This window comes from Lynx rufus, unplaced genomic scaffold, assembly GCF_022079265.1.
Source record: "Lynx rufus isolate CCGP_SWC_20201006 ecotype Redwood Valley unplaced genomic scaffold, mLynRuf1.p SCAF_11, whole genome shotgun sequence".
Classification (NCBI taxonomy): Eukaryota; Metazoa; Chordata; class Mammalia; order Carnivora; family Felidae; genus Lynx; species Lynx rufus.
In genome coordinates, this window is record NW_025814825.1 from 1,313,941 (window position 1) to 1,335,317 (window position 21,377).

Consider the following 21,377-nt stretch of genomic DNA (forward strand, 5'->3'; position numbering starts at 1 on the left):
TTTGAACAGAAAGAGAGTTGAAGGTGGGAGAGACCAAATTTATTTAGGGAAGATCAGGAAAAATATTATGCAGATGGAATTAGATATAGGTTTGGAAGAATGGGTAGCATTTTTAAAGATGAGGTTCATAAAGGAAGGTACAGAAATGAAAGCACCAGAAAGTACTTGTCTTGTTTAGGAAGGAACAGATAATCCTGCCTTTGGGAAGCATTTGGGGAATAGTAGACATACAAGTTCATACAGTGGAGGGCCTTGAAGACTCATCATGAGAAATGTGTACTTAATGCTTCAAATTTGGGAAAGTTTGGGAAGCCATTGAAGTTTTTTGAGTAAGGAAGTAACATTCTTAATCATATTCTTAGGTATCCATTCTTGCCCTCATAGAACATAGGATTGTTTACCATTTATAATTACAAATCTGATGAATGTCATAGTATAGAGTTCTCTGGGAATATAGCAGGGACCCTTTGAAGTGTTCAAGCAAAACCTTAAGAAAATGTGTTTAAGATGAGACTTTAAAGGTAAAAGGAAAGTAGGTAAAGTGAATGAGTGTGTGTGTGGTGGGGAGGTGCTTAGGAGTCTTCTATCTAAAAGGAAACAAGGGACAAAATAGCATTTGGGGGACTTTAAAGTTATGATTGGTATGGAGAGCATTGGGGGAAAATGGTTGCAGAGAGGAGTCAGATGCTAGAAGGCCTGGTAATAAGCCATTTTAAGGATTTATAAATTTTATGTTAAAGCTAATGAAAAATATTGAAAGGGTTCAACTTGGTACTTTGAGAAGATGATTTTAACTACAGTGTCTTGGTAGAGAAATAGGACAAGTCAGTTAACCCACTACACTTGTTTAAGTGAGATCCAAAGAGGGTCTGAGCTAGGATGGTGGCAGAAGACATTTGGAAAGAGGGTTATATGAGAAACCCTGGCCTTTTTGAGTTGGTCTGACCCACCCATGCCTACTTGGCCTTTCAGATCAGATCTCTAAAGCTCGGTGGTCAAGGCAGTCTCTTCAGACCCCTACTACCCAATTTGTTCTCAGATACTTTAATAGTGTCTCCCTGATTTGAACCTTTGGCTTCTTATGCTGAAATGTCTCATCTTGCTCTTCTCAGACTTTTTTTGTCCATTGGACCTCAGTTTTTTATATTCTGGGACCCTTTCAGTGGGAGGGATTTGGACTGAAGGAGAATCTGAACAACTTGTACTGACTAATATGAGGGATGGGAGAGTGGGGTGGGATATGATGAAGGAATCAGATGGTGATTCTAAAGTTTAGAGTTTGGATTACTGGAAAAAGTATATTTTTATCATAATACTTCATAAAGAAGACTGAAATACAGTTTTTACTGGGATATCTTAGATTTATCTGAGATGCATTTTTATTTATGTAATTCCTGTGATGGAAATATATGTAAAGGAGGTGACTGGGAGTCTTCTCTTTAAGAGGAAGCTATGTTTTAAACTACAGGCAAGATAATATTGTGGGAAATTGAAAGTCATTATGACTGCTGTAGAAATCACTGGGAAAAAGTGGTTGCAGATCTGAGATATTGGGTAGATGATGTCCCTAATCTTGACCTCAAACATTTATTCCAAATTATGCTGTTTATAACTCTGGTTCAATAAATACTATTTTGATATAACAAAGTCAGTAGCATAACTGCTTTCTTCATCTTTTTTTGTGTGGAATTTGGCTGCATTATTATTATTGATTGATTGACTGATTTTTTAATAAATAGCCTTTACCAGAGATATCTGATCCAGAGACAGTGAAGCAGCTAGGACCATTGTGTTGAAATGAGTAGTTCCTATGACTTAATCAATTGGATGCCATCAGCGTTTTGAAGTCTTCCAGGAAAAATCTGCATGGTTAATAATAAAGCTGTTCTTTAATTCAAGAGTTTAAGGAGGTTCTGTATATGGAGACCTTTCTGACAATTGTTTGATATCTCTATTGAAATAGCTCTAGTCAGCTGGATAAGGAGACCAGAGTCTGAACTGTAAGCCTGTGAAATGTTTATTTACAGACAAATCAAATATAGCTCATATATCCCTTTAGAGACAACATCAAAAATACAATGTGGTAAGAATCACTGTCTTGTTTTAGGAGTTTTCAGGTAAAGATAGTTGTGTCACATGAATTAATTGCCTGTTGAGCCAGGGTTTATGAAATAATGTTTTCATATGCTTTGGGTTCAGTAATTTAGATTTTGGACTGTAAATCAGTCCCTATGAACAGGCTGTGCATTAATGTCCTTTACACACATCCAGTGGGGTATATATTGTATCTATTACAGAGATTTAGACCTTCTGAACATTGAAGCTAGAGAACAACCAAGCTTTTTCAGTCTGGTCAGCATAATTTTTTAGAGAATATTTACTGCATAGTGTCATATTAAGTTTGATGGTAAATAAATAAGGCAGCTCTGACTTGTTAGCTTTCATTCTCCACTGTTCAGGTTGGACTGTTAGCCTTCTGGGAACTGAGAGATTAATGCAAGCCTCTCTTCTCTTAGATTCCCTTCTTTGTTTCCTTTTATTTGTTTACTTTCTTTGAATTAGGCTGCCTCATCTACTTTTAGATTTTTAAATTCCCTAGAGGCAGGACTGTGTCTAGGTTGGTTTTATGGAGAACACTCAGCATATTGTGGGGGTGTTATAAACATGCCATCTGTATCAATTTAAAATTCAGTTTCAGACCTCTTAGTACTTTCCTTTGTGTCTACTTGGTTATAGAAATCTGAACTGGAATAGAGGTGCTTAGCCATGTAAGGCTATATAAATCCATTAAGTACACATTTTTGTGGACGTATAATGCTTCTATAGTTCCAGTCAAAATCTGCCTTTCATATACAATATCTTATATTTTTATCTTTAAATTTAGATACCCTAATTAGTTTTTTTATTTGAATGTTAATCACATTGGAATAGAAAATTGCTTCACTGAAAGATTACTTTTGTCTGGAGCATCTTTCACCAGTTTGATGGTATTTATTGCCTGATCTGTGTTTAGGTATAAGGTTAGTTTGTTTTAAATTTACTTTGTCTCAAAGGAGAAGAAGGAAATTGGATCAACTATGTATTTCAATTTTAGATTTTAAAAGTCACTGGAAATGAAATTGGAAGATACACCCATACATTAGACACACACACACACACACACACACACACACCCCACATAGTCTGTTGACTATAATGAATTTCTTTTCATATATGGATTCATAACTAGTCTCATTGTTTGATAGACATCTGTTAACATTAGAAGATTTCTACATATTTCTGTTAGGTATATACCTGACAGTAAACTTGCTGGGTCATTAAGTATTCCTGTGTTTACCTTTGGTAGTTAATGTCAAACTTTGCCTCATTCACCAGCAGCATGAGAGTTCCAGTTGCCTACCATCTTTGCCAACACTTAAATTTTTTCTGGCTTTTTCACTTTATTCTGCTGGGTTTGTGGTGGCATCACATTTTGGTTTTAATTACATTTTTCGTTGATGCCTAATGAAGCCAAGCCCCTTCTCATATATGTATTGGCTGTTTGGATAGTCTTGTCTTGTCTTTTCCTTTCCTTTTCTCTTCTCTTTTTTCTTCCTTCCTTCCTCCCTCCTTTCCTCTTTCTTTCTTTCTTTCTTTCTTTCTTTCTTTCTTTCTTTCACAGTCTCTTTTATAAAGTGCCTATTCGAATCTGTCTTTTAAAAATTGATCTGTAGATAAAGATTTTACATATTCTGGATGTGGTTCTTTTGTCAGATATGTATATTACAAATATTTTCTTCTGTTTGATGGTTTGCTTGCCCTTTAATACTTTTAATGTGTCTTTCGATGAACAAATGTTCTTGATTTTAGTCCAGTCCAAATTTTTTATTTTTTCCCTTATGGGTAGTGCTCTTTGTTTGCGTCCTGCTTAAGAAGTTTCTGTCTCCTCCAAGGTCATGAAGACATTTTATGTTTCCTTTTAAAAGCATTATTTTATCTTTTAAATGTAAACCTATGATCTAGTTAGAATTGACTTTTGGATATGGTTTGAAGTGGGAGAGGTCAAGGTTTATTTTTTTCCCATATGGATACCCAGATGACCATCTATTGAAAAAATTTTTCTTTTCCTCCACTAGAATGCTGCAGACTTCACCTTTAATTTTTGAAGGCTAGGTTTGCCATTGTTTTCTTTCCATTTGAAATACATTGATAAATAAAGTAAATACTCATGGTCCCACTCATATGTCAAACACCATCACTTTTGCTTCTACATCAAAAGTGCTATTTGTTTATCAGAAATAGTGATAATATCCTAAGTTGGGTTTAAAGGATATATTGTCCATTTCTTTCATGTGCAACTCTCTGCAGTTAAACTTTATAGAGCCCTAGGGAGATACCACCCCATTAAAGTGTGTGAAAGATACCCCCTGGATTTGGCTTATGCCCTGTGTGGCAAAATGAGGCAGCCCTAACTGCTACTTGTAATAACTGGCTAATACAAAAACAAAATACATTAAGTTTTCTGTGCTGTAGCAATCCACCTTTTGCAAATAAGGGTTATTTTTATTTAAGTATAGTATTGTAGTATGCCACAGGTTTAAAGGGGTAGAGTAGGAGATAGTCTTTGAGGTAGTATATGTGGCTTTCCCGAATTTACTAGATCATATAACCTTATTTATTAATGTTTCATACTTGTACTTATTTTTTATTTAAAAGGTAGTTAGTGTCAGTCCAGATATTCTATGCCAGTTCCTTACTAGATCACACTTCTGTCCTAGGAAGAAACTTTCTAAGATCCTTAGAATGTTCTAAACTTGAGTAAACACATTCAGAAGATGACTCTTGAGGTGTATGGCTACTCTTAAATGTATTTGCTTGGAGACAGAACCATTTTTAAGTTTCTAAGAATCTAGAGGCCCTCTTTACTATAGCTTTTAAACTGTGTCTTATGAAGTTATTTTTTTCCACAAATCAGTTCTCCTTGAATTTCATGCCTCAGTTTAATCATCAACAAATATGCCTGACTGGTGACTTAGGAGGATTTTTATAAGCATCATAACCTGATATCATTAAGTCTTTAAAATATTGGGAGGGTAAAGGTGGGATAATAGTATAAAAACAGAATCATAATCCCTATTAGATAGGATGTGGAACTGCTTAATAAACGTTTGCTATAATTAGTCCACTGGTTAAATTAATCATGGGACAAAAAACAACAAAAACAAAAAACTCTGTCATTGCCACAAACTGCAACCCTATCCCTGGGCAGCTCTGTCACCAAGGATTGCCAGTGGTTGGAAGATACCTTACTTTGAGCCTGGTCAACTCAGCACAAACCCCTAACTCCTGTCAGAAAAGCAACCAAAAGCTGTATCCTGACATTAGGTCAGCAGCATCCTAAATAAACAATAAGGATGGAATATTTAGAGTTATGAGGTCTTCTAAACCAGAAAAAAAACCCAAAAATTACTAATGAGAATTTTGTGTGGCTTTGGCTATTTTACTAGAATATCATACATTCTGTAAATTGAAAATAGTTGCAGCAGTAGCATGATTTTTAATACTTTAATGATTAATATTCTTTTGAGATTCATTTTTAGGTATGATTATATGTTACTTAAAAGGCCACCTCGGTGTTTTTAAGTGAACTGCATTCTCTTCTCTCTTAACACCTGTTATTACAATACTCTTTTTATTATATGTAGTCTACATGGCTACCTAAGGGAATAATTGATTCTGATTCTGTTGCCAAGTCTAATTATTTGCATTTCTTTAATGTTTTTATTTATTTTTGAGAAAGAGAGACACAGAGAGACAGATCATGAGCGGGGGAAGGGCAGAGAGTGAGCAAGACTCAGAATCTGAAACAAGCTCCAGGCTCCAAGCTGTCAGCACAGAGCATGATGCAGGGCTCGAACTGGAGATGAGATCATGAATGGAGCCAAAGTTGGACGCTTAACTGACTGAGCCACCCAAGCACCCTAATCATTTGTATTTCTAAAAGATTGAAAAATTTGAGTTGTCTATTCCCTGCTGATCATGTTTTTCCTTAAATTTTATTGGTTAGCTGAAATCATATCACACACCCTATATGAAAGGCATTGTGCTAAGGGTTATGGAGGAATCCATGAATAAGATGCATTAAAACCCTAGTTTAAAAAAAAAAACATTCTGGTAGAAGAGGAAAAGGAGGGAAGAAATAAGTTCTTATTATTATATATGCCAAATATTTAGGTACTTTTGCATTTTCATTCAATTTTCAATATAGTTCTTCAGGGTTACCAGTGATGTCCCCAGATGAGGCACTTGATACTCAAAGAGGTTAAGTTGCCCAGAGTCACACAGCTAGTAAAGGTTAGTGCAAGGCCAGATTTCATCCAAGTGTGACCCCAAAACTTGTGGTCAGTGACTGTTGAGAAGATGGCCACTATTAAGGAGAAATTTTGGGCATAGGGAAACAGAAAGATTATTTTAGGAGAAAGAAAATTGTGAAGGCCAGAAAATTTAGCCTTGTTACAACCAAGTAATCAGGTGGAACCTGACTAGATGCTCTCAAACTTTTGGTTCTTAGGACCTCCTTGTATTAAAAGCATTGAGGGCTTCAAAGAGCTTTTTTGTTTGTATGGGTTATATCTATTAATATTTACCATATGAGAAACAAAAACAAATTTAAAAATAGTAATTTAGAAATAACAGAACCATTACATATTAACATCAAGTAACATTTTTATTAAAAATAACTTTTCCAGGGGCACCTGGGTGGCTCAGTTGGTTAAGCATCCAACTCTTGACTTCGGCTCAGGTCATGATCTAACGGTTCATGAGTTTGAGCCCCACATTGGAGCTGCACTGTCAGTGCAGAGCCTGCTTAGGATTCCGTCTCTGTCTTTCTCTCTGCCCCACCCCCGCTTGTGCTCTCTCTCTCAAAATAAATAAGAATTAAAAAAATCAAAATCTAAGAATTAGATGATAGTTGAATCCTCATATCTGCTTAGGAATTCAGTCTGTTACAATATCACATGCCATACAACTGGAAAACTCCACTGTATACTCATGAGATATTGAGAGTGAAAAAAGGTAAACAACATGTTAGTTTTATCATGAAATTAATGCTGTCTGCATAGACCTCCTGAAGGTGTTTTAGAAAACCCATGGGACTTCTTTGGAGTATTATTGGGCAAGCTTGTGAAAGAGAACCCAATTGAGTATGTAGGGTTGAGTTCATTGGTTAGGTTTGGTTTTAATAAACAATGTGGGAGCCACTGAAATTTTCTAAGGGAAGATGAAATAGAGCTGTGCTTTTAGAAGATTATTCTACACATAATGCATAGATTTGGGAAGCAATTATAGTTGTACTATAATTGGTTGTTGAGGTAACTGTGATAAGCAGTGTAACAGATATTGAGAATATATTGTACTCTTCATCTGACTATACATGAAGGACAAGAGAAAGAGTCAAAACGATGCTGAGATTTTTGAGCCTTGTGACTGGGAGACTAATACTCTATTAGTAGATCTAGGAAACACAGGAGAAGAAGTAAGCTTGAGAAGGAAAGTAGTGGATTAAGTTTTAGAAAAATGTACAAAATCTACAAAAAAAAATGTTTTACGTTATTATTACGTTGAAATAAATTTAGTCTTAGAGAAAAGTTACCAAAAATGATACAAAAAATTCATATGTATCCTTCACCTATTTTTCCCTAATATCTACAACTTACATAACCATAGTACATCTATCAAAATGAAAAAAGTAACATTAAGTACAATACTATAAACTAAACTCCTGACCTAACTCAGATTTCACCAGTTTTTCTACTGTTCTTTTCCTATTTGAGGATCCATTCTGGGACCCCACACTGAATTTATTTGTTATGTCTCCTTAGTACATATATTGTATATGTATTAAGATATGTACTAAGATAGTTCCTCGGTTTTCCTCTTACAAAAATTATTTAGTGAAAAGAGAAGATATTTATTTTAAGTGTAGTGGAAAAAAAGTATCTTTTCATCTTTTTAAAAATACCTAAGAACCTGAATAAAATTTCACTATTTTTTCTTTAAAAAGTTACAAAAGTGGGCGCCTGGGTGGCTCAGCCAGTTAAGCGTCCGACTTCGGCTCAGGTCATGATCTTGCAGTTTGTGAGTTCGAGCCCCGGGTTGGGCTCTGTGCTGACAGCTCAGAGCCTGGAGCATGCTTTGGATTCTGTGCCCCTCCCTCTCTCTCTGCCCCTCCCCTGCTCTCAGTCTGTCTCTCTGTCTCTCAAAAATAAATAATAAAAATATTTTAAAAAAATAAATGGTTTTAAATGCTTTGTCTTTGAGACCTTTTGCCTTTAGTCAGTATGAGGTAAAAGCATGGCCATGAGGAGGCCTAGGCAAGGGATTAAAATGAAACAGTAATTTGGAGACTACATATAGTGTACATCCTAGATTTCGAGGTACTTGGTGGAATAGGAAGAAGTGTTCAGGAAGTCAGAGCCAGGGTCGGGTTGTGAACTGTATTTTAGAGCGGCTTCCATGAGCAGTAAGAAATGTGAAGTTAGGTTTTGGCTCTTACATGAGGATCTTATGGACTTGAGCAATTTGTATAATTCAGTGATGATTCTTACAGAGACAGTGGAGAGAGGAGCAAAGGAAGAGATTACTAATCCTAGAATTTCCTTTTGAAATAACATAAGAATCACTAAATTATTTTTAATAGAAAATTTATGTGGCTGTGATGATAGAAGTAGATAAGTAAGAATGCCAATTAAATCAGAAAAACTATAAATCAGTAATAAGACAGTTTTTGAAAAACTTGGAGTAAACTAAATCAGAAGAGACAATTTAACAAGGATAAGTGGTTCTTGTTTTGTGTGTGTGTGTGTGTGTGTGTCTCCTATCTTAAAAGTACACTGGCTGCTGAATAGACTAAGAACAAAAGGGTGGGGTTTTGGTTTCTTTGGTTTTAGTTTTTGTTTGTTATATATTTCACCCCCTTAGCAAGTCTCAGAATTCCTCATTTTTCTTTATTCAGTTTTAGGAATCTGTAGTTTTCTGGGTGAGGGAGAGTATATTTTGAGCCTTTTGTTTTCTGTTGGTTCTGTCTGTACCTAGACAAAATAGTTCCATTTATATATTTCCAAATATATCAGGGCATATTTCTAGAGATGTGGTTTAAGAAAGGTATAGAACCTTAGATATTTAGACGCCTAAAAAGTCTAGGATGTGTTAGTCTCCTCACCTAAGCATTAGTGTCATTATTAGTAAGTAATGATCAATCTCACTGTTAAGAATGTTTGATGTACTGTCAGCTGCTTCTTTCCTATAATAAGTGAGCTTTAAATAGACAACTTAAGAACGTAACCTTTACAGTTCAGTTGTGAGATTTTCTCTCTTGTCCTGAGCTCTAACTGCTCCTAACAGGAGGTAGAATCAGGGCACAAAAATATAAAAACAAGATAACCTTTATTTTTCTATAATATGTTAAGGAGATTTGAAGAACAGTTTAACATTTAAAATTTGAACATGATTCAAGGCTATTACAAATAAAATTAATATGGAGTTGTTAGTATACAAAATAAATTTATGTATTTATGTATATTTGATATATTCACACATACAATAGTTCTGTAAAAGCTGTAGGGAAGTTATTTATAACTTCCAGTTTTTTAACTATGGAAACTCATTTTCTAAACAACTAGTTTTGTAGTTAAGATAAGGGCAAACTAGTCCTATTTATCCATTTACACTAATGTTTAGAAAACTCAACGTGATTAATATTTTCAGAAGTAATCTCCTAAAAGCCCAGATTAGAAAACTATTAAATAAAGCACAGTCATCTAAAATGGATCTGTGACTTGGGAACACCCCTCCCCCAATCATTTAAACTGTTCAATAATTGCATTCTGCTACTAGAGAATTGTACAGTTATCCATTCCGTATTAACGTAACATTTACTTGAATGCTTACTACATGTCAGGGATTGCTGTACATTTCACATGTATCATTTCTCTTGTTTGTTATAGAAACTATGGATAAAGGTACAAATGCCACTTTACATTGAAGGTTTAGAGAGGAAAAAAAAAAATGTTTTGCCCAAGATCATATGGCAAGTGAGTAATGGCACCTGGACTTGAAGTTCCAAGCCTTGCTTTTTGACCATTTTTGCTAAGTCAAAGACTGAAATCTTCCTCTTTATTGTTCAACTATACCTGGAGCAAAGAAGCTGCTAACTGTTAAATTCTTATCAGGAAGAAGAATATAGCACCAGCTGTGAAGATAACAGCAACAAAAACAAAATGAAAGTACCAAGATATACTGGAGAAGATTTGGAAGAAGGAGACCAGAGTTTGCATTTGGCTCAGTTTTAAGCTCATATGTCACTTTCTTAGGAAGGCCTTTCCTACCACATCCTCTTCCATATTTGTCTCTGTTAGAACACTGAACTCATTGCTGTAATTATACAATGATTCTAAGGTGCACATATTTTTCATTGTAGCATGTCTAAAATCTAGATTCATCTTATAATTGATAGTATCTTAATTGGTAGCATTTCTCCTTAATTGTTGGTACAGAAAATAAGGATGTAATTTATGTTTGATGGCATCTTAGATTTGATGAAACACAGTATTTAAATGTGTTCCCATGGAAAGGTTTATATCAATCCAACAGTTTTAAGTACCAGGTAGAGACAACGATTTTCCAGTTTCTAACCTAGTTCTCTTTTAAAGTCCAGATCTGCATGCATGATTAACTGAATCTCCCTTTGATACCACAGGGATCCCTGTTTCAATATGTGTACTTTCCAAACGAACTTGTCTTTTAGTATTCCATCTCAGTAATGGAATCTACATTTGTGAAGCTAAAAAGCTAGGAGTTTGCCAGGTTTTGAATCCGACTTCTACCCTATACTAGTTATAAAGAGACACAGTGAAACGTTTGCCTTTATTCTTCACCTGTAAAATGGGTACCATAATAACACCTACCCCCTGAAGTGGTTACGACAATAAAACATGGAGTACATGTTAGCTGCCACTAATCTTCATGATAAATATCTGTGACCTCTCTCCTTAACTCTATACATGTAATTTCATCATGAAACCCTGTGAGAGGTAAGCTCTTCAAAACATCTCATTTCTATCCACTTTTATCTCATTGCTACTTCTCCACCCCAAGCCCTCATTTTTCTGACCTATACTAATAGCTTCTCCTCTTTTGCATCTCTAATCTGTTCTATACAAAGACCAGTCAGCCATCTTTCAAATCAGATCATGCAGCTTCTTAAAACCCCCAATCCTTGGTATGATGTGTATTGTTCTCAGTTGTCTGCCTGGCCTACATTTTCAGCCTCATCTTTTGCCACTCTACCTCACAGTGTCACTCATTTCTCCCAAAACAAATTCCCATTCATCCTTATTTTTCAACTTAGATGCCACTTCCTCAAAGACATTCTGATCTTCCAAACTTGAAGTGGGTACTTCAGTCCTAATGTATAATCTTTTATATTGAATTTATACCTTTCAAATTTGGGGTGAAGGTAAGGAAGTTAAATGATTTCTCCAAGGCTTGTGATGCTAGTTATGGCAGAACTAGAATGTCAACCCAGGACTGGCCAACTGTCATTTCCATGATCCTTCATTTGCTGCCTTGAGAGCAGAAAAGAGCATATGAATCAATGTGCCAGGCTTTCAAATATGGCCTGACTTCTCTCCTTTCTTTCCATTTAATCTTCAGGTTGTTCTTTCAAAATCCATTTGGCTGTCAGCCATCACTCCCAAAGTAGGTTGTAAACCTACTGAAGTTGTTCTTCATATATTCTTATAGTATAGGCGCTTTTTTTTTTTTTTTTTTTTTTTTTTTTTTTTACATGAGAGAGCATTTGCATGAGCAAGGGAGGGGCAGAGAGGGAATCCCAAGCAGGGATGGGGCTCAATTTCATGACCATGAGATCATGACCTGAGCTGGTATCAAGAGTTGAATGCTTAACAGACTGAGCTACCAAGACACCTCTATAGCATTCTTATATATCTAGCACTTACATATATTACTTTGCATACAGTAGATACTCATAAATATTTTTGTCTTAGGAATATTAGAGAAAAACTATTGTAATCAATTTAATTTTTTCAAGGTTTGGAGCTATCTCACGAAGGAATTTCATACCTCCCATCCTCTTCTACCAGTCAGTACATTGACTGTTTCATATTTTGAATAGAACTGCCTAAAATTATTTTGAATAGTTTGTGTCTATTCTATACAAAGACAATAGTTTGTGTCTTCATGAATTATTATGATTGTGTCACTGGAAAAACAATTAACCTTAAGTATTTTTGCTTTGCTACAGGAATTAAGTGATCTACAACGTGACCCACCTGCTCATTGTTCAGCTGGACCTGTGGGAGATGACTGTAAGCATTGCTTTCTTGCTAGGATTTTGCTACCATTAATCATATAGGTTTGAACACTTGTTAATGACTCCAAAACTCCTTTGTTTGTTTCAGTGTTCCACTGGCAAGCAACTATTATGGGACCTGTAAGTATGATTCACAAATATGAAATTAATTCTCTCAGCCATACTTCATTCTTGCCATTTCACCTGTGATCAGATGTTTGTGGCTAAGGTGGAGTTTTTTTGTACTCTGAATCACTCAGGAAGAAAAATACGGTTAAAGGATTTATGATAATTTTCTAAAGCAATGGTGGCAAATACTTGCTAGGATCACTGTGATTTTTCCTTTGCCACATCCTTGATCATTACACAGTCATGGATCATGCATAGTGCAACCAGGCCGTGTATTTGCTTTATCTGTTTAAAAAAAAATTTTTTTTTTAACATTTGTTTATTTTTGAGACAAAGAGAGACAAAGCATGAACGGGGGAGGGTCAGAGAGAGGGAGACACAGAATCTGAAACAGGCTCCAGCCTCTGAGCTGTCAGCACAGAGACCGACGCGGGGCTCAAACTCACGGACCGCGAGATCATGACCTGAGCCAAAGTCAGCCGCTTAACCAACTGAGCCACCCAGGCACCCCATCTGTTTTTAAACACAAAAGTCAGTTGTTCAGAACTAAGCATTATTGTCACATCACCAAGTTTTGTAGGTTAGAAATGAGTCTCATTAACTCAGTAATGGAATACCTGCAAGTAACAAGCACCTGTTTACAATAACTTTCTTCACTGTTCGCATATGTGAGAGAACGGATGAGATATTGCAATGGATCTGTCTTTGCCACCTCACGATTGGTTGTTTTTAGTTTTGGTGTATTGTACTGAACTCAGAATTACCTGTGATTTTATGATTGGCTTTTCTTAACACTTAACCACCTTTGTTAAGATTATTTCTTTCTATACCTAAGAGGCAGTTATGACTTGAAACAGGCTTTTCTTTCGTGCACAAAAAACTGATTGCATAAGAATGGGCATTGACAACCTTCTGGGTGAGAGTATACTAGTAGCATGTTTCCATGAACATCATTCTCTCTTCCCTCCCCTGAAAGAGCTGTATCTAGTAAACCATAGAGGTTTTAATCATATTGCCTTGTGTTTCACTTTTTTTTTTTTAAACTTTTTTTTTCAACGTTTATTTATTTTTGGGACAGAGAGAGACAGAGCATGAACGGGGGAGGGGCAGAGAGAGAGGGAGACACAGAATCGGAAACGGGCTCCAGGCTCTGAGCTGTCAGCCCAGAGCCCGACGCGGGGCTCGAACTCACGGACCGTGAGATCGTGACCTGGCTGAAGTCGGACGCTTAACCGACTGCGCCACCCAGGCGCCCCATGTTTCACTTTTAAAAACAATAGCAATTACTGAATTTTCAGAGCTGGAGTCCTAGGAAAATGTCTCAAATTACTAAATTGTTATATTAAGTTAGCTTACCAAAGGGTAAAATGCAACATATTTATTTAAATAACAACAGTAAGAATCTAGGTATTTGTTTTTCATTGCTTACTAAGAACCTTCAAAATACTATTATTAAAAGGCCCACCCTAACCACTTGAATTATAGCCCTTCACAGATATTTCTTAGGTGAATCACATGTAGCAAATGGTTACAAATGATGTTACTCATCCCCCCTTATTTTAGTAATGCATACATGCCACTCTATAATATGATTTGAATATCTGAGCAGACCATATCTGTTGATTGTAATTACTTAAATTTTCCACATTCCTTATAATTTTTGATGAACTAGAATTAAACTAGTAAGAATAATTACACTGTACAGTTCTCTAATGTATATGCAGAAACTTAAGGAAGTAATGATAGTCTTGCTGTTATTACCAAAGTGGTAGTTTAACATGATAAATTTAATTAAATATAAAGGAGTCAAAATAGAATTTTAGGGTTTAACTGTTACTAAGTGAAGATTGGAGGTCTGCATTGTGTGTTACTTAGCCTTTCCTTTTTATAACTTGGTCTTTTTAGTTTATCTCTATTCTTGCCCCTTTCTTATAGGACTATCAGAACTTAAGTTTTATAAATAAAAAGGTAAACATAGCCCTAACCTTTTTTCCCATACTGATTACTGTTGCAGAAAATTCTTCTTTTCTCAAAGCAATCTTGCGTGTATACTGATCTTTAAAACTCTTTACTCACAAACAGACCTGTTTGAGTAAGTCACACCACTGTGTGTGTGCGATTTTTATGTTTAACCATCATGATTGTTGTCTTCCTTCATACCTGCAAAGGGAAACCTGTTTTCAAGGTAAATGATTTGAACTTATGACAAAATGATGGCATTTTTTTTTTCAAATATATTTGGGGGGAAATCATCTTAGGTTATTAAATAAATATAATAACCAAACACTGATGCAAATATTTGTAATTTCAGCCTGATAGCGCCTATCAAGGTGGAGTCTTCTTTCTCACTGTACATTTTCCGACAGACTATCCTTTTAAGCCACCAAAGGTATTTTTAGTTTTATGATTGGTGTGACTCCTTTATCAAGGATTTTACTTTCTACCCCAAGATATGTTCATGATGTCAGAGACTTTGGGTAAATTAGCATGTTCAAACTATTCTGTAAAATCACTGAATCTAAAATATGCTTTCTTACTCAAATAATGGACTATATCTGTAAAACAAAAGGTGGTATCTGATATACTATAAATTAGCTTCTTTACCTTTTTTTCCCCCCTCCTCATTAGATATATATGTAGTTTGGGAAATTTTTTAATGATCTAAAATCAGACTTTTTTTTTTTAATTTTTATTTTTAATGTTTATTTTTGACAGAGACAGAGAGAGAGAGAGAGAGAGAGCATGAGCGGGGGAGGGGCAGAGAGAGAGGGAGAAACAGAATCCGAAGCAGGCTCCAGGTTCTGAGCTGTCAGCATAGAGCCCGACGTGGGGCTCGAACTCACAGACCGTGAGATCATGACCTGAGCCGAAGTCGGACACTCAACCGACTGAGCCACCCAGGTGCCCCCAAAAATCAGACTTTTCTGTTCAGAGGATTATCTTTCCAAAGTTGACCTTATTTCTCAGTTCTTAAGTATTCAACAAAAATTTATTGAGCACCTCCAATGTTCTGTTACATTGGGGACTACAAAAGTAAATATGACACAGCCCCTTTATTAAGTATGGTAGGGAAAATAAAAACATGTTCTTATTAAATTAAATTTAGACTAGACCTGAAGAGAAAATAAATGATGGTGACATCAAGGAGGGACAGATTTGTTAACAAATTCTGTCACTTGAAATAATTATTTTATATTTTTAAGAACACCTGATTAACATTATATGTATGAAACAATATAACAATAACTCTTGTGGAAGATTAGAATTGTTAGCAGATTCCTTAGGATAAGTAACAGGCTGAGGCCCCTCAACTTCCCTCTGGAACAATGTCAGCACTCTATTTGTAGATCCAGGCATCACTTGTAAGTATCAGTGATTTTCAAATTAAGAAAAGGATTACTTTGAGAGATGATGGAAGCCATGGTTAATTATTCAGGTACTACTCAGCCAGTCATACCAGCTATTATAGGCTTATTTATTATATTCCAAAAATAGTTCTCAATTCCCCGGGGGGGGGGGGGGGCGGGGAAAGGGGATACTGACTCTTTTTGCTTTCATACTCCCAGTAGCTATGTATGCACAAAGTAGATGCTCAATTTGTGTTGAATACATTTCTCCTCTAAGGTCATATAAAATTCTAGAGCAAATTGGTTCTCTTTGTTCATAGATCATGGATTGTCACATTTTTGTTTTGTTTTTAGATTGCTTTCACAACAAAAATTTACCATCCAAACATAAACAGTAATGGAAGTATTTGTCTTGATATCCTGAGGTCACAATGGTCACCAGCTCTGACTGTATCAAAAGGTAATTTTATTTATCAGATTTATAACAGCTGATAACATTGAGACAGAAAAAATATTTAGGGACTAAATATTTAGGGAAGTATTAGCAGAAGTATTCAGGGACTAAAGTTAAAAAAAAAAATAATCTGTGTTTTCTCCTGCTTTGATTTTGCTTTTCTTACCTAGTTCTTCTATTACTCTTTTGCTTTTAGCAGTTAACTTATGGGGAGGGGTTGATGGGCAAATATAAATGATAAAATGAGAGAAATCTTAAATGTTAGAGCTAGAAATTTGGATAAGCCTGTTGACATTTTGCCCCTTTAGTTTGGGCTTTAAAGAGAGAGACAGAGATAGAGTAAAAATAAGATTTTGGGACCAGCTGCCTCATTTATTATGTGGGATTGTTGATGTAATGAGTAAAGCTTTGTATCTTTTACTTCATCTAGGAAATACCTGAGTAGGCTGATAACTGATTTAAAATGAATGACACATTTCACTCTTTAGAATAATGCTCTACATTTAGCATGTTAGTCTAAACTTTGAATAATCAATAACATTATTGTAATGACTGATAACCTAATCCCTGCGGATTCTCATCTTTCACAGATATATAGTTTTGTTCTTTGCTAAATTATCAGATATGTACCCTAGACTGTCTGAAGCCTTTTTGTTATTAGCCAATACTATTTGCTGTGCCAGCCCTCTTAATTCATGTCTTGTTTCTCTAGCAGAAGAGAACCTGACTGTTCAAAATATTGTTTTGAGTTAGAAGCATCTGCCCCTGAAGTAACTTGGTAGTTTTCCCTTTTTGTAAAATTTTTTTAAAATTTAGGAAAACTTACTTCTCTTGAAGGATTCAGGGGAGGAATCTATGGTCATTTAAAATGTCTTTTAAATAAATGCTACCTGAATGTTTAACTTATTTTTTATAAAAGTGATAAGGATTATAGGAAGCAGCATCCACAGCCATAATTATTTCAAATATTAGGTAAGTAGTAGCCCTTCAGGTCAGCTAGTTATTATGACTGGCAGCTTTTCTGACCTAAAATATTTGTTTAAAATGTTCATGTCGATTCTAGTGTCTTTTTTAAAAATCTCACATAGTGTAACTGTTATGCAGTAGATGTAGGAAAAATTTTCTGTCGAAGGGTTATTCAAATTAATATACTCTTTTCCTGGAATGGTATCACAAAATGAAATTCATTTGGCATAAGTGCTTAAGTACTTACACATATAAAAGAAATGGCAGACTGCCAGATGTTAAGCATTTATCTCCTAACTCTTGCAGCTTTTTATAAATATTAATTAGTATGGTTGGCTTCTGGAAACTATCCTTTAAGAAGAATTTCTAATAGCCTCAGTTTCCTCATCTGTAAAATGGGGATTATAATAGTATTACCATATAAGGTCACTATGCATCTGGCACATAGTAAGCACTCAAATGACTGTTAACTATTACTACCTTTTTCCTTATCTTAAAACATTTGATTTGTGTGCATGATCGTGAAATCAGGGCACCTGGCTCTTGACAGCAAGAGTGGGGAATGAAGAACTTCCCTCTTGGTTATTTTATAGGGTAGCTTATACTTTTGCTCATTTGTGCATTTTTCACTTTTTAATATTTTAAATGGTTTATTTTGCTTTTTATCATGAGTTTAGTATGGAAACTTTCTAGGGATGTGGGCCCAGATAATCTACCCTATTGGTTTAATATACAAGGCATAAAATTTCACTGGGCAGATAAGGAAGATGAATAAAATATTAGTTTTCTCATTAGCCCTGAGCAACCCCTTGTCTGTATCATTTAAGAATTAACTCTGCTTTATACATTCACTTGTGGATTTGTAAGAGTAGGAAAAGGTAAAGGAACATAGAGGTGGGTGAAGATGAAATATTATTCCAAAGACTCCTTGTACCCCCTCAGAAGTGGTAGCATGCAATTGAAGCAGACAAATGAGGAACCAGAGTCCTTGTTCCTTACTTTTTCAGATACTTAGATTTTTTTTTAAATGTAGCTGTTTGAATTTGTATTTTGACATGGCAGTAAACAACTACTTTTTCAATTTTCACTTATATTTTAATATACTATACAAGCTATGTGTTGATAACTGTTCACATTATGTTTAAATGAGTGATACAAATGTGTATGGAATAAAAGATTCATTAAAAAATCTGACAAATGTTTCTTCTTGGTAGGCAAACTATAGCACCAAGTCAAAGTAAAAAAGTGCATAAACATGAGTCCGAAATGGTTTGTGGACTGTTAACTGTAATTTGATTGCTTTAATTTGAATTGATTAGAACATAGATCTTCTGCATTAGATAATTTTCTCATTAAAATACAAAAATATCTCTAAGAAATATCTAAAGTTAGGATACATTCTAACAATGTTTTGATTAGGTACCATATTTGGGGTGTATACGTATTACCTAAAAATATTTTTGTAGAGAACTCTCGAGTTTAAATGTTGTTAATAGTTACTTTAGAGATGCACATTTTTTAAATAAGTACAAATTCAAATAGAATTTAAAACTTCAAAAGTTTTAGTAATTTTTTGTTATATACATTGTATGGTAATTTTATAATTTTAAATATTAAAAATACTTGCTCCTAACCAAAGATAATCTAAAATGTAATTTAATGTTTATTTTATTTTGTTTTCTTTGTAAGTTCATTGTCTGTATTCAGTAAAGTCATTTTCATACATGTGATTGTATAAAATAGATCATTATCTAATGTGATGTTCTCTTTTCAATCTAGTTTTATTGTCCATATGTTCTCTACTTTGTGATCCTAATCCCGATGACCCCTTAGTACCAGATATTGCACAAATCTATAAATCAGACAAAGAAAAGTAAGTGTTTACTTATATTAGTTTCTGCTTAGAAGTATTTCTAGGTAGTCTGCCAAAACATAAGTATTATTAATATATTTAAGTCCATTTAATTGTGCTTATTAAGGAAGATATTGTTCCTTTAAAAATTTTTTAAAAATCTTTTTTAAATCTTTTAAAAATATTTTTATAAAAAATATTGTTCCTTCCTACATAGTGTTTAATCCTTTACTATTTAATAGTACATGTTTATATTTGCATGATATGTCATGTTTTTTGATAGAAAGAACTATACATAGTTCTAGGTAATAAATTTAAAATAAAAGTATTTGATAATTGGAAAGCATTGAATACTATATTCCTTATCTTCTCCCCAGAAGAGAAGATATCCCTAACTGCCTCCACCCTGACCTAATTTTCAAGCTGCCTCATTTTGCTGGTACCATTGATTCATTTACAGTTTACAGATTAATGCCCATTCAGGGTTGGCTTTTATAGATTTGTTAGAAATTGGTTTCTTCATTTTTTTGTTTATAACTTAGGTATTTTTTTATATTGGTTGTAGAGAAATCCATCAGTTAAAAAATCACTTGTTTTCTGTTTTATTTAATGTATGGTCTAACATTGACCCAATAATTGGCATATGAACGATTATTGCAATTAAGTATAAGATGGTAGAATATACAGTTTTATATAAAATAGGTCTTCTAAAAGGTTCAATTTGTATGTTTTTACTATATCCCTTTTGTATGCCCACAGATACAACAGACATGCAAGAGAATGGACTCAGAAATATGCAATGTAAAAACAAAAAAAATTTTCATATATACCAGAGTACTGTAAAATCTAGGTTTTTTTCAACATTAGCGGTAAATTGAGCACTGTTTACTGTTTCATTGTACCATGAAATCTTTGATTTTTATCCATTTTACATGTATTTCTGAAGCAAGACAGACTTCCAAAAATATCCTTAAGACTGTGATGAGAGCATTTGTCATTTTGTATGCATTGAGAAAGACATTTATTATGGTTTTTAAGATACTTGGACATCTGCATCTTCAGCTTACAAGATCTGCAGTGCATCTGAAAAGCAACCAAATTATTTTTTGCTGAAACTAGATGTTTTTACATGAGAAATACTGTATGTGTTGTCTAAGATGTTATCAGTTTTATAAATCTGTATTCAGATTTCATTCTTTGTTAGCTCACTTTATAATTTGTATTTTTTTACTGTATAGACTAAATATATTCTATGTACATGTACCTAAACTCGTTACCTTTTTCCTGTGAACAGTATTGAAAAAACCCAACAACTGGTAATTAAATGAATTAACTGTCTGTCTCCCTTGTTTTAGGGTATTCTGTAGATTGAGTGCAGATTTCTTAAACCTGAAATGATCTTTACACTGTAATTCTCAGTATCCTGATTATGGAGAAACACTTGTTTTGATTTTGTTATACTTGACTTAACTTTATTGCAATGTGAATTAATTGCACTGCTAAGTAGGAAGATGTGTAACTTTTATTTGTTGCTATTCACATTTGAATTTTTTTTTCTGTATAGGCAATATTATATTGACATCTTTTACAGATATTAATGTAGCTTTTTCCATATAAATAAAATGCTTTTTCTACTATTTGTCTTGATTACTTAAAGAAATAAATTATCTATAAGTAAGGATAAAAACTATAAAATTTTGCATGAAAATTAATTCCAAATTGTGGGAATGAGGTCTGTTGTGTTTAGCATTAATTGCCATTGATTTTAAAAATTCTATTTCTTTAGGTTTGTATCTGTTTACTGTATTAAAAGTCTAGAGGATGATATACATTGGTCCCTTGTTATAGAAGAGAATTTAGAATACGCTGAGGTTTGTCTTGGATCACATTTTAAATAGATTATTTACTAAAGTACTGTGATGAGTATAAGGCAGTGTCACCCACATTGACGAAAGTATAGACCTGAAAAATACATTAGTTTAATTCATTAAAATGCCCCTCTAGATGAAATAGACATTGTATCTCTTAACATTTTAAAAGCTAGAATTTTTATCATTTGGTGTCATCACAGTTTGAAAGAGGACATCCATTTTTTACTAAAGATGTTATAAAGAAAATTCTAAAATGATGCTTTCCTCTGTTTTTATAAATTTCCAGTTAAAAAGTGATTTAAATAAACAGGTTATCTTTGCAGATTTTAAAGAAAGCTAGAAAGTTTAATGTTTTAACTTGAAAAAAATACATTTCTAATTATTTAGCATGCTTACCAAACTTGAG

At 34.2% G+C, this 21,377-nt stretch overlaps 1 protein-coding gene across 1 annotated transcript in view; it reads left to right on the top strand.

The window, feature by feature from the left end:
- The window catches only part of UBE2D1 (ubiquitin conjugating enzyme E2 D1), a 32,296-nt gene extending 11,559 nt beyond the window's left edge, over positions 1–20,737 (top strand). The window contains exons 2-7 of the mRNA XM_047072808.1: positions 12,305–12,368; positions 12,462–12,493; positions 14,793–14,870; positions 16,183–16,288; positions 19,028–19,121; positions 19,860–20,737. Of these exons, the coding sequence (XP_046928764.1) occupies positions 12,305–12,368; positions 12,462–12,493; positions 14,793–14,870; positions 16,183–16,288; positions 19,028–19,121; positions 19,860–19,905 (420 nt within the window). The 3' untranslated portion in view covers positions 19,906–20,737. The remainder of the gene's footprint in view (positions 1–12,304; positions 12,369–12,461; positions 12,494–14,792; positions 14,871–16,182; positions 16,289–19,027; positions 19,122–19,859) is intronic.
- Positions 20,738–21,377: the final 640 nt, after the last annotated feature.